This window comes from Protopterus annectens, chromosome 3.part1 (assembly GCF_019279795.1).
Source record: "Protopterus annectens isolate FY-2018-M chromosome 3.part1, PAN1.0, whole genome shotgun sequence".
Classification (NCBI taxonomy): Eukaryota; Metazoa; Chordata; order Ceratodontiformes; family Protopteridae; genus Protopterus; species Protopterus annectens.
The window spans coordinates 65,443,370-65,458,280 of NC_056732.1; the positions used below are offsets into that span (position 1 = coordinate 65,443,370).

General features: G+C 40.7%; 1 protein-coding gene across 1 annotated transcript in view; it reads left to right on the plus strand.

Annotated features, from left to right (window-relative positions):
- TBC1D31 (TBC1 domain family member 31) overlaps nucleotides 1–14,911 on the plus strand; it is a 1,335,355-nt gene that overhangs the window by 312,403 nt on the left and 1,008,041 nt on the right. Inside the window, exon 7 of the mRNA XM_044066576.1 lies at nucleotides 10,215–10,415. Within this exon, the coding sequence (XP_043922511.1) occupies nucleotides 10,215–10,415 (201 nt within the window). The remainder of the gene's footprint in view (nucleotides 1–10,214; nucleotides 10,416–14,911) is intronic.

Below are 14,911 nucleotides of genomic sequence, written 5' to 3' on the forward strand. Positions count from 1 at the left end.
TATTCTTTGACTCTTATGATCAGCAGCCAGTGAAAGTAGTCTGAATAATTGTTTTAGATACCTGTACCACATAAAGTATTCAGGTCTCCTTGTGTCAGCCCTTAGTTTGAATTCTAATAGACTGCATACCAGGTAGAAGGCTAATTACTTCATTGACTCGCCCATTACTCAAAGTATAATGTGAATGCCTCCTCGGTATCATCCATTTAAAACATGTTCTTTCTTGTCTGGAACTTAAGCTTGTCTACTGCCATCTTTATGGGACATTCTTCCATTTGAGTCCATGGCACAGTGACATTAAAATCTTCACCTAAGAATTCCTTTTAATGACAGTCAATTCATTTAAGTAGGTCCAGGCTGAAGGCACGCAACATAAGATATGTTCTGCAGAAGCAATGCAGTGCATTGGTTAAAGATTAATGTCCTCCTTAATGTGGTTGTGTTCCACATTAGTCAAACTGTGACACTTCCTACATGTGGCATACGGGGGCAATGCAGCAATTGCCTCATGTACACAGACAACCCTCTCCTCCTACCACCCAACACTACAACCTGTGAGAGATGCACTTACATAGCCAAACGGGAAGCAAGCATTCTCCACCCAGGATTGTGCTAGACAGTCAAGAGGAGAAGGTTAACAACCACACTACATCTCACGCAACACATAGCCCTTCTAATCCCACACCACCAACACCCACACATAGCAACAGTAAATCCACATATGCGGAGGCCCTTAAGTGTAACCTGCCCAAGCAACAAGAACCTCAGAAGCTGAAACACAAACAAATACCAGTCACAACCAAAGTGTCACATAGATCACAGCACAGTGTGCCACCCAGCAACAGCCCCTAAGGCAAGACAGCATACTTAACACTTTAGTCATAGGTGACTCTATAGTCAGGCACACTGATGTCCCACTCACCAGGCTGAACAAGGAGAAAATTGCACTCAGCTACCTGTCGGGTACCAGGATCTGCCACATAACACATGCACACAAGTCACTTCACAACAAGTACAAATATGACTCTGTCATTGTCCATGTTGGAGTGAATGACTTGAGACGTACCTCCCTGGACTACATGAAAAGAGACATGGAAGAGCTCTCGGATCATATGGCCCAGGCAGGTATGACCCTAGCCCTGAGTAGCATCCTGCCTTCTCCAAGAATGATACCACAATATAAGGGCAAAATGATTGACTTCAACAATTGTCTAAGCTTCTGGTGTCATTCAAAGGGGATCCAGTATCTGTCTGCCTGGGATGACATGATCGACAGACCAAGATGCTTTGCCAGAGATGATCTGCACCTGTCGTTCCTGGGATTCAGGTTACTGGCTAAAACTTTTGCCACCCTATAGTACCTTTTTTAGGCAAAGTTCAAAGGACAAAACCACCACTGTAACAGGTACAAGCATGCAAAATCTGAAGGTAATGCTACTCAATGCTAGAAGTCTAAACTTCAAAATGCACTCTCTCAAGGCACTCCTAAAAATGGAGAACATCGATATCTGTGCAGTAACTGAGACCTGCTTCGAGGCTCCAGAGAGCACCCATGCAATACCAGGCTACAACTCTTACCACACTTTTCGGCCACCAAACCAGGATCGAAACATTAAAGGTGGAGGAGTGTCTATATTCACCAAGGATATTCACACCACCAGGCTAGTTGCCCAACACAGTGTGTCTGAAACTCTCCAGGTGCAACTAACACTAGGTAAGACTGCACTCCAAATTGCAGCTTACTACAGATCCCCCACCATGCCCCAAGATTCTCACTACACCTTTCTAAAAATACTGGAAAATATTAAGATACAACCAAACACTCTAATACTGGGTGATTTCAACTACCCTGCCATTAACTGGGAAAACTACTCGTGTACCAACGCCTTAGACCAACGGTTCTTGGAATTCATAAATTCCAATGCCCTGGATCAACTAATCCGTAGTCCCACCAGGGGCTCCAATGTCCTAGACCTGGTCATTACCAACATGGGAAATCAATGCTCCACACCTATGGTCACCCCCTCGTTGGTCAGGTCAGACCATAAGGTAATCACCCTTAATATCCACTTCCTAACCCCACCCCCCAGTAAGGAAACCTCCATAAAAAACTTCTCCTAAGCCAGCTTCATGCTACTCAAGTCAGAAGTGACAAACTTTATGACACCCATACAGATGGGAACTGAAAGTTCAACTGCTGAGTCCTACACTAAGGCACTGTACGAGCACATCCACTCCTGCATGAATCGTGCCATCCCAAATAGAACCAAGATTCTCTCCTCCAAAAAAAGAAAGCCAGTCTGGTGGTCCCCTGCCATAAACAAGCTTTACAACAAAAAGAAGAAACTGTTGCAGAAAAGAGGAAAATCCCAGGATGCAAAACCTCCCTTACCAGCCTCAGCAAGAAGCTGAGATCCCTTATAAAATCCTCCAAAGCTAGTTACGAAAATAAAATTGTCAAAGATTCCAAAGACATCCACAAGGCATTCTATAACTATGCCAAGAATCTAAATGGCAATGCTCAGGTCTGTTCAGAGCTACAACAGAATGGCATTAAATAGACTGATCCCAAGGATATTGCCAATATCCTGGCAGATCCATTCAGTTCCAACTTCACCCCCCCCTCTCACCCCCTAAATGGCCCATCTCAATACCGGAAGATTGCCAAGTTCCGGTAATAACTGCCACACAAGTAAATATGCACTCTCCAGAGCTAAGAATACAGCATCCGTGGGACCAGATGACATCCCGGGCTATGTACTACATGAACTACAAAATGAACTGGCACCTCACCTAGGTGTCATGTTTAATCATACCCTCACCTCAGGCTTCGTGCCCACTGCGTGGCGCACAGCTACAGTTATCCCACTCTACAGGGGGTATCCACCTTGGATCCCGGGAACTACCGCCCCATCAGTCTGATCTGCAAGGCTATGGAATGTATTATCATGGAGCTTATAAACAAAGACATTGGCAACCTTCAAACACTGGACCCCACCCTGTTTGGGTTCGTGAAGGGCTGATCTTGTCTCCTGAACCTGATTGACTTCTTTGAATCTTTCTCCAGAGCCATGGATGAGAGAAAGGCGGTCCACACAGCCTATCTGGACCTCACCAAGGCCTTTGACACCATCCCCCATTCTGGAATCATAGATAAACTTACTAAGCTGGGCATTAATCCCTACGTCACTCGATGGGTTGCCAGCTGGCTTACTGACAGAACCCACACTGTAAATGTAGCTGACTCCGAATCCAGCTCCAGACAAGTGACAAGTGGAGTACCACAGGGTTCAGTCCTGGGACTGCTCTTGTTTGGTATCTACTTCTCTAAGTACAGGCCAACACTAAGGGACTCTGGCTAACAAAGTTCGCAGATGACTGCAAACTGGGAGCCATTACTGAATCCCCAAATTATGTGGATGCTCTACAAAAGGGCCTTACAGAAACAGATGCTTTGTGCCAGAACCATGGGCTCAAGCTCAATGCCAAGAAATGTATAGTTATCCCCTTTGGGAAGAAACATGTACCCATGCATTACCACATAGGTGGCAGTACACTAAACACCGAAAGTGTGATAAGAGACTTAGGGACACAGATGGACAGTGGTCTCACCTTCGATAACCACATTGCCACAACAGTCTAGAAATCCTTCTATGTGCACACCTCATCACTAAGGGCTTTTCATCCAGAAAAAAGGAAGTCATTGTCCCACTGTACTCATTCCTCATTAGACCCATTATAGAATACAATGCCCCATTTGGTATGCACCTCTCAAGACATCTGCAACAACTGGAAAGGCCGCAGAATACCTCACTAAAAGAATCACCAGCCTAAAACAGATGCCCTGTGCTGACTACCTTAAAAAACTCTAGCTATACTCTGTCGCATATTGTCTACTCAGAGGGGATCTCTGCTTAACATACAAGGCCATGTCATACCCAGAGCTGTTGGACATGCTACACTTAAAGAAATCCTAATCCCTCAGAGCCACACGCTCCAGGGATCTAAACCTTATCACAATGAGCAAAACATGCTGGAGGGATAGGTTTCTGACCCAGAGACTCCACAGACTCTGGAATAGACTGCCCATACATGTCAAGCAGAGCACCTCTTTGGCCCTCTTCAAAAGGAACCTTGACGATTGGATGGGAGAAAGGAAATTCACTCCTGGGATCACGTCAGTCGCCCTGGTATACAGGGGTCCAGGGAAGTAAATTAGTGTGGGAAGAAATAGCCAGGGAATTGTTATGGCTAGGCTTGTATAGGTCCTAGAGCCGATAGCCTAGTACCAACCTATGAACCTATGTTTTAGTAGCTTTTCATTTCTTTGTGACTTATGTTCCATAGCCTTGACTTTCAGAGGATATTCAGCTGTGTAGCCTGAATTGCACTGTGATCATCAGATGTTCTTTCTCCAAGTTGTGTTTGAAGAATAGTGGCTATGATGATTCATAACCAACCACTGAACAGGCGTTGGCATATTGATTGCTGTTCATGAAGGTTTAGTAGGCTTCATCATGGATTTTTCCTCCATTCTGCAGAGTGCAAATCATGCTCACCGAATAATTTCCTTTTATTTTCACATCAACTGGAATGGTTTGAAGCACTCAGCTGTACGTTATTTATGGAATAGGGTTGTCATCTTAGTGAAAATTGCAACCAGTAATCTTGCTTTTATGGGGGATCTTGTAGTAATAAACAGTGGGGACTGGACAAATTTTTCTTCAGTGGCTTGGAAGGGAACAGAAGGAAAAAATGAGAAAAGTAGTCGTAAAAGAGAAGACTGTAGATCAGTATGTATATATACCTTTAAGAAGCTTTCTAGCGGCTTGCACATGTATAAATACTCACATGTGAGCCTGACTGCCATTTTGTATTAAGCTGTTGAGATGTAAGCATACATGTCTGTGTAGTCTGTCAGTTAACAGCTTGTTTGTATTTTATACTGCTTCTATCCATCCTGATGTGTTTCTATAAAGCATATAAACGAACTACCCTGCCTGTTTGTCTTCAATTGTAAAGCAAGACGACCGGCATGGTGCCAGAAGTGGGATCCAGAATCAAGACTAATGCACCCTGTTAATGGTGGAGGAACATAGAGTAATGGATCATCCCTACTGCATGTATAACTCACAAACACAGGTCAGAAATTAATTTCAGGTATTGAAACTTACTTAAATGATTTCTTATTCTGAAAACCTAAAACGAAGCACTCAGAACACTTAAAACAAATTTCTAATTAAATGAAATGTCCGAAACTGAGACATATTGATAAAAATAGTCAAAATAATTATGAAAATGCTTGAAACAAAGTCCGAATTACATAAAATGTATAAATTAAGGAAAACGACCACATTTTTTGCTATGAGCTGTTTTTTCACATTAATTAAAGCTATTTCAGATATCAGAGGCATATGAAGTGTTCATAAGCTTGTGCAGTATTACAGTACAGTTATTTCACAAAATGCAGCCATTTCAAAGCATATTTCGCAAAGTACAGTATTTCGAAGAGTTTATTGTGCATTTGACTGGCTCTGTGCATGTTCGTATATAATTACAATGCCATATTGTCAGTGTGTTTGGGCATACTTTCCATGGCTGAAAGATTTTGAAAACTAGGTCCTCTTGTATTTGATAATAAAGCAGAGAATTGAAGAGTATTTGAGCAAGAATACACTATTTACATACAAGCTGCATTTTCTGGTAAAGATGGAGGTGCAAAAGCATTTATTCTGCTTAATTTAGCTGGTTCAGAAGCCATAGAAAGTGAGCATTCATTTGTGTATGCACCTGCTGTATTTGCAGGAGAGGGGGAAACCGTCATATAGTGGTACCTGCTGAGTCAAGGGAAGACCCCAAGTGCTTAAAATGTAAATTTACAAAAATGTGTAACCCCCAAACAAATATTACAATGGAAGGGCACTTATTTTACACAAGAGAGCAAAAGCCTACTGAAACATTTGCAGCATATGTAATGATTGTATGATTTTGCATGAATGACCACTATGATTTTTTGGGGAAATGTATTAAAGGTCACCATTTCATGTGTAAAGAGAAAGACACTTCCAGAGACACCTTTCAGATTTAGTGGATGCCCAGAATATGTCTTTCCCTTTAACTTTGTCTTGTTGTTGATACTGCCAGACTAAAACGTGCAGATTTGGTGATTTAGGGGATGAGTTGATAAGACAGACTTGTGTGTGGTATTAAAGATGATACTTTGAGAAAGATTTTGCTTCGTGACAGTGATTTAACTTTGAATAAGGCCATTGAGATTTGTCAGATATGAGCTTACAGAAAATCACACAAATATGCTTACAAGTGAGAAATGCATGCTTCCAGTATCTTCTCGTGCTCATGATGATAGTATGCAGCAGGTGGTTATAAGAAACGGGCCCAAGCACATGGCACTAACTGTGAACCTAGCACCATTCACTGGTACACCTTGTAGCTTTCTAGCAAATACCAGAGTGCGCACAGTCTCATTGAAGCACAAGGGTGAGTCAGCAAACTCAAAGCATGTATTCTTACCTAACCTCAGTCAACTGACGTAATTGTGGTGGCAGTCATGTATTTAAAAGATAAACGTGCTTAGATTTTGGTCAGCAATGCCACAGATGTAAAAAGTGAAATCATTTCCAAAGATTTTGTAAATCAAAAGAGGCTCATTCTTTTATTAAGAGAGAACATTCAGAGAGACAAGTTGATCATTTAGAAAGCTGTTACCCTACTTTATATGTTGTTGGTGTGTCTGTGCTTCATGAAACAGTTAATGCAGTAGATATATGGGCAAAGAATGAAGTATTTTGTACTGTTCAGATAAATGGAAGATCCATAGAGCTCAAAGCTGTCACAGGTTCAAAGTGCAGTGTTATGTCAGCAGAAACATTTGCTAGAGTATGTGCTGGTGAGAAACCTGATTTAACAAAGTGTGCGAAGCTTGTTGCTTATGGTGATGAAGAAATTCATACTGAAGGTTCAGTAGTGCTTTCATGTTACTCTGCTGGGAACAGCTAGGATTTACAGTTTTATGTAGTCAGAAGGCACATACAGCCAATGTTAGACCTCAGAGAATGTTTGAAAATGGGACTACTTTCATTTAATAAAAAAGTGCACCATGTAAGATTGAAAAACCACTGTTCTAATTTTGCCCAGTCTGTTTTTTCTACCTATGCTGATCTTCTGATAAACTAGGCAAACTACCAGTTGTGTACTCCAAGACGTCACACCCTGAAGTCAGTCCAGTTGTCAAACCAGCCTGGAAAGTTCCAGTAGCTATGCAGAACAGAGTCAAAGCCGAGCTAGGTAATGGTGCGGCAAGGTGTGATTTGTCCAGTTGATGACCCTACTGAATGGGTATCTTCCATGGTCGTGGCTCATAAGAAAAGCTCAGATGATATCAGAATATGTATTGATCCAAGAGATTTGAACAAAGCACTGAAAAGACCTCCTTATCCAATGCATATAGTCAAAGAAGTTGCTGCTGTTATACTAAATGCCACTGTTTGTTTTTCTCTCTTAGATGCAAAGAATTAATTTTGGCAAATTTTGCTCGACAAAAAAGTCTTCATTGCTAACCACTTTCAGTATTCATTTTGGCAGGTACAGATTTTTGAGAATGCCATTTGAGATAAATTCTGCCAGTGAAATCTTCCAGAGTGCCATGGAGCAAATTTTTTGTGGGTATCTGTGTGCTGTCATAGTAGATGATATTCTTGTAGGAGGTAATGACGAAACTGAGCATGACAGAAACCTCAAGAAAGTTCTGTAAAGAGCATGTGAAGTGAATCTTCAGCTCAATCCCCAGAAGTGCAAATTCAGGTTACAAGAACTTATGTTGGTCATTTATTTACCAGTTCAGGCTTACGTGCAGATCCTTCCAAGCAAACTGCTATTCTCGAGATGTCAGCTCCTTACAATGTTTTCTTGGCATGGTTAACTACATAGGCAGGTTCATTCCAGACTTGAGGCCATTTTCAGCACCCCTTAGAGAGTTGACATGTAAAGATATATCTTGGTCATGGTCAGAACAATACCAGAGAGCATTTGATGTCCTGAAACAGAGAATTGCCAGTCCACCAACTCTCTGATACTATGATGTTCACAAACCAGTTACTCTTTCTTGTGATGCTTCGAAATTTGGTCTTGGTGCAGTTCGTACTTCAAGAGAGTAGGCCAGTAGCCTGTGCATCCAGAACTCTAACTCAAACCGAAATGCAGTATGTACAGATAGAGAAAGAACTCTTGGTAATTGTGTTAGCATGTTCGAAGTTCCATGATTATATTTATGGTAGACTTATCCGGTTTGAAACAGATCACCAACCTCTAGTCACTATTTTGAGAAAGCTTATGCATACAGCTCCAGCCAGATTGCAACACATGATGCTCAAATTGCAAACATATAATTTCAGTCTTGTCTACACAAAAGGCAAACTTCTTTATCTTGCTGACTTTATCCAGATCGCTCAGAAATAACACTGAAAGCATGAAAATGAGAAGCCTGATTTTGAATTCATGGAAGTGAGACATTTTTCTTCCACACATCTTGATGAGCTTAGAAGTCATACAGCCACTGATCCAATACTTCAGAAACTCAACCACGTTATCAGTTAAGGATGGCCATCAAAGCAATTTTGCTTACCAGTAGATCTGCAACCTTATTTTCCATACAGAGATGAAATTTTTTTTGACAATGGTATCATCATGAAAGGTCCAAAAGTGATTTTTCCAAAATCTTTGCAGCAAGATTACATTGCTGTTTTGCATCGTGGCCACACAGGAACTGATTCTACTAAAAGAAGGGCGAGAGGATTAGTATTTTAGCCTTCTGTGTCAAGGGACATTGAGAGAGTACGTTCATCTTGTTCTGTATGTAACAGTGAAGAGAGTACTTTCATCTTTTTCTGTATATAACAGTACTAAGCCACATCAACAGAAATAACCACTTCAGCTAAGACAGATTCCTGAACTACCTTGGTCGACAGTAGCTACAGACATTTTTGAGTGGAATGGTCAACATTACTTGGTTTGACATTGACCTACTTCCTAATCTAGTGTCCAGTACTGTCATTATTAAGATGAAACGTCATTTTGCAGTCCATGGTAGTCCGCTCAAAGTTATTTCTGACAATGGTACACAGTTTACAAGCCAGCAGTTCAAAAGATTTGCTGGAGTGTGTGACTTTACTCATGTTACAAGTAGCCCTGAGTACCCGCAGTCAAATGGTTTGGTAGAATGTGCAGTTCAAAGTGCGAAACAATTACTAGAGAAGTCAAAATGAGACAACAGCGATATTTTCTTGAATCTCAGAAATATTCCTCATGATAAACATCTTGGTTCACCTGCACAGAGACTTCTCTCGAGACAAACCAGAACCACACTACCAATTAGCAGTCATCTATTGGTTCCATGTGTCAAGAACACCAGATCAGTGAAAGCCCGTCTGTTGAAGTGCTTATCCCAGAAGTTCTATTATGATGAGACCAACAAATCTCTCAGTCCATTACAAGAAGGGGAGATAGTGAGGATGTGAGGTTTTGATTGGATTGGAGTCGTGAAAAGTGCATGTCCAGAGCCGAGATCTTACATTGTGGAATCACAAGGAGTAGAATTTAGGCAGAATCAGAAACATTTGATCCCAGTGTCCGAGTCTGTATTGCAGTATTATACCTGCAAGAAAGACTGTAAATCTCAGCGTGAGTTATCCAGCATTCCAGTTCCAGAGGACATTCCAGTAAATATCCCTGCTCCTGAGAAGGATCCGGAAACTCCAGAATCTATTTGTTCACCAATGATTGTACCTGTTGCTAAATCCAGTTCTGATTGCTATATCACTAGATCAGGTCCCATTTCCAGATACATGGCAACTTGGACATAAGTGTTGTGTTTGTTTCTTAGTGTCTATACAATTGCATGTCTCTTCCAAATGTCATTTTATTGTGGGCAGTTCATTAAAGAAGGGTGATGTAGATCAGTATGTGTATGTATATGTATACCTTTAAGAAGCCATGGATTTGCATGTAACAGTATTTTTTCTGGCATTACCAGCAGAGTTGTAGATCTCCTTGGGTTCTTTTCATCTTTCATTGTATGTCAGATATTAACATTTTATGGTTGTGTAAACTATGATAAACATTTTCATTTAGGAAATTGCCATTACTGTATTCTGTTCTTCATTGCTTTCAGCTTCATGATGTATTGTCAATTACTACAGGTTCTTGGAGTATTGAGTCAGGATGGTATAATGAGATTTATCCACATTCAGACCTGCAAATTCCTTTTCGAAATAGGAAGCATTGATGAAGGGATTAATACAGCGTCAGTCAGCTCAAATGGGCATAATATTGTGGCTGTAATGGAAGATGGCAGTCTTAATATATACAGCATCCAGGCATTGACACATGAGGTTAATAAGGTAAGACACTGCTGTTGAATAGTATACTGCATTCTGTGAATGTTTATTTTTGAAAGTGGGGAATGCTGAGGTTCATGTTCTTTTCATTCTATGCAGTTCAGTTCACTACCAGCTCTCACTGCTTTGTTTGGACAGGGCAGTAAATATGCTAGACGAACTACTGGATAGTGAGCAGATCGGCATATTCTAAGTAGTGATAGCTGTAACGTTCCTATGTTTTTTCTCTGTATTACTAGTGACTTTCAGGCTTTACTGTCAATCAGTCCTTAACTTTGTGGGCAAGAACCAATTTTTAAGCTGGCTTGCATGCAGCCATCGAGGTTTTTCCTCAGTAAATCCCAGTTTCATAGAGCAGTATTCTCACTAAGCTCTGGCAGGTTCCTGTGTAATTTCTGTTGTCCAACAGAGGTCACAAAGACCGCAACATATGGAAACATTGGTACAAGATACGGAATCTGAAACTTTGGATAAGGTAGTCAGGAGGGTATTTTATTTTTCAGCTGCTTCATGTCTGTGGCCCAGTCCCACACCAATTGCTAGATTTGTGTTCTTGCTTGACAGTGTAGTACAGTATAATGGGGTTTTGCACTTTCGATGTGCTGTCTTTTAGGGTAGACATTAAACTGAGAAAACATCTCCCTGAGTTAGTGATAAATCAGGTACATGATAGATATCCTATGGCACTTGTTAAGAAGGGTTGGAGTTTAAGGTTCTTTTATTAAAATTCCAATAAGAAATATTGGAAATAAAAAAAATAAGCACACACACACACACACACACACACACACACACACACACACACACACACACACACACACATATACTCACAAGAAAAAAATGGAATTTCCCAAGTGTTCTGTCTAAATTGCCTATAGTTTGTATAAAATATAACATTGGAAAGCCTTTAGGACTTGTAGGAGTCCATAAGTGACATGTATGCTTCCCCTCACATGGCATAGGGTATAAAGGTAACATGCAGATGCAAACACTCAGAACTGAAATGCTTCAGGAGCAACAGCGAAGAGAAGGGCATCTACCATTATGGTAACATTTTACACAACTGTATTGGGTCCTATGAAAAAGACAGTAGGCCTACTGAGCCTAATCCAGTTAGCCAATAAATGAATACATTAATCACCTGCCTCACATTTCGTAGTTCCATTCTTCCCTTGTAGGTCATGCTTGAGAAAGACTTGAGGAGCTCCCTGATTTTGAGGTCAAGGACTGTTTGTTTAAGGCTCTTACCTTGGCTTCTTTTGTGGGCTGTCAAGTAACTCTGCAGAATTAATTGTGCTGATGCTTAGTGTAAGCCAGCAGCATCATGTGCCTTTCTGTGTTGGATGGTTTGATACAGAGATGAGCTGATGGGCCATTTTTGATGCTTAATCTCCAGGGAGATGTACTGGTTGCTTAGACTTCAGAGGATCTTAAAAGTGACCTGCAGAAGATTAAATTTATATTGACCACTGTAGAAAATGCTTGCTATCCTCCATTGCTCCCATATCCCGGTATCACTGCTTCCACCACTGTTCCTATCACAAGAAGGAGAAACACTATTGCAGTGTGAGAAGGGCATTTAAGTATGAGGCAGGTGTCTCCCCGCTAACTTGCATGGAAGGCTAACGACACAACAAGCTTGACTACCAGTGCAGCAGTGCACACAGGAGGCCAAATTTCTGGGGCTGCTTAGGCATGGAGAACTACAAAGAGGGACCTCTGGTTTTAGATGTAGCCTCTGACAATCTGTATCTTAGAACTCAGTTTTTTTCTTCATCAGATACTCTGTTAAATACCAGCTAGTCTTCAGGACTTTCAAGAAGCTTAATGCTACAATGCATTCCCTGAATTTGATATTTTCTAGTTCCTCAATATATGTATGATTCTGCTAAATTAAAGCAACAAACCCGGATGTCGATGCTACTGATGTCAGCATTGCAAATGTAACATTACAGTGCATGCATCAAGCAGTATGTTTGGCACATGAAAAGTAAAAAGAAAAAAATTATTATTCTAACTCTGGGATTGCTTAATACTGGGGAAAGGGCAAATTCCCAACTGCAGGGATTGTGCCGTCTTCCATACCTGTTACCATCTATTTTGTCAACCAAGTTGTGAAGATAAAACAGATGTATACTTTTAAACAGATTTGTTTAAATTTATCTCTCTCATGTGTATATGTATGTGTTTGTCTACAGCATGACTAGCCACCCAGCAGTGTAAACGTTGGCTATAGATTATGGTTACTGTTGATGTGACACCCCATATGCAAAATGAGAAAAATGGGATGGTAGGGCAGATGTGTGTGTGTGTGTGTGTGTGTGTGTGTGTGTGTGTACGTCTCTAGCACTCTATGTGCATGAATAAAATATCAAGATTATTTTGAATTAAGCTAATGCCTGACTTTTTTCTAAATAGTAGAGTAGAAGAGTAAAATGTATTTCATAATCTTGGAAAATGTATAATGTATATGTTACTTTTGTATGTTATTGATATTTATTTTCAATATTAGGTTAGTTATTTTTTTCAGGCATAGACTTTCAAGAAGACTTGAATAAGATGTGAAGATAGGTGAAGGCTGCCAGCCTAGCCAGATAGACTTTTGTAGATAATTCTGTCATTTGTAAATGTTAATATAAGCCACAGGCTTGTTCTATTAAATGGAAGAAAATGGTGTTAAATATGGAACTGTAAAAATGTAACAACAGTGCACTCTGCTGTAGGAAAGCTGGTAAGGCAAGCATTGTATAATTGTTTGATCACAAAACCCAGAGCCGGGAAGTCTGGATGAAGGAATTCTTGCTTTTGTTTTGAGACCAGAGTTAATTGTTGGAATTTGCATGTATAATGTCTTTTATTGCTGTAGCTTCCTGACCAGGTGCACGATCAAAAGGGCTGTTACACTCTGAGCTTCTGTTAGCCCGGGAAACAGAAATTAATTATGTAATCTGAAATGAGTCAGTGGTACTGTGTTATCATTTTAAGGACAGAGAGATTCAGAGCATTTTGCATTTGTCTTGAGAATATCCAACATCACCAGCACTCTGCCTATGCTCTATATGTAAGTTTATTTTAGGACTGTGTTTTCTCTTAGATATAGCTAGGAGATAGGAAGATTAGATTATTTTTTCTGTATTGATTTCAGAACTTTTCTACTGTATTATTTTAAGTATTTCTCTGTGATCTCTGAACTCTTGACTAGCACTGTGTAGTCAGAAGTACTGTCTTGTGTTTTTATTATTAAATATTTTTAAACCTTTCAACTGTGGTTGTTTTGTGTAGAGATAATTTAAGCTCTAGAGTACATTGCATGTATATAGTGATACTGTCCAAGTCACTCCAATAAGCTTTGCTGTTCAGTCACACTTACCAGTTGGATAATAATATTGCACATTAAGAATTGGACACCTTTTGATAAGGGCCTTATTAGTAGCTGATATTAGTTGTTGGTGGCAAGTGGTACTACCGTATAGTCTGGGTAAAAGGGGCACAGCTAGAGAACCTATGCCAGCCTTCCCCTGGAGTGTCTGTGTGTATCCCAAAGTGTGTGTGTGTGTGTGTATATATATATATATATATATATATATATATATATATATATATATATGTGTGTGTGTGTGTGTGTATACTTGTCAACTACTTGGGCAGGGACATGAATCACTGGGTGGACAGAGAGGGTGCTGAAAGTTTTAGCTTGACCACTTGGGTGAGATTTGGACCCTATAGCTGTGCCAGTAAGGGAGTCTTATTGGAGATCTGGAGAGAAAGGGAGAAACCAGCCCCAGACTGACTGTGATCTCTGTAGGCTCTTAAGGGAAATTGTAATTTACTGTACATGTATTTGTTGTCCTGCCCTATGTGGACACCCCTCACTGTTGCTAGTGGTGAGGATTGAGGCTCCATGATTGCTGGACCAGTGCACGGGCGTCACATTTTAATTGTTTGGCAATGGCGGGATATCCACACCACATATTAATTGGTTGGCAATTGGCTTGTAGTGGTGTGGATAGTGAATTTCTGTAGCTTGTGTACAGTGATCACTGAAAGTCATTTGTACTGTAAATCAGCCACACAGTGAATATTCAGAGTTCAGCTCACAATTGTTGTATTTCTTTTGTTAGCTTAGTTAGTCAGGGAGAGCAGGCAAGCATGTCAGCAGAGGAGTATAGAAAGCTGACAAGGAAACAATTGGCTTAGATGTGCCAGGATAAAGGACTGGTGCAGGGAAACCTGACTAAGGCAGACATGACTGCAGCTTTGGTCACAGCTGCATCAGAAAACAGTAACCAGGAGGACGATCAGACTGACCATGGAGATGTACAACACTCGGAATGGACAGCTCAACCCTTGTGCAGAGGACTTAAAAGTCCATCTGGAGCTAAAGAGACTTGGATTGGAGGCCAGGCATTTGGAAATGGAAGCTGTGGAAAAGAAGCAGCAGAGGCAACATGAAAAGGAGATGCTGACTGTTCACCAGAGTCATGGAGATAATGGGGAAG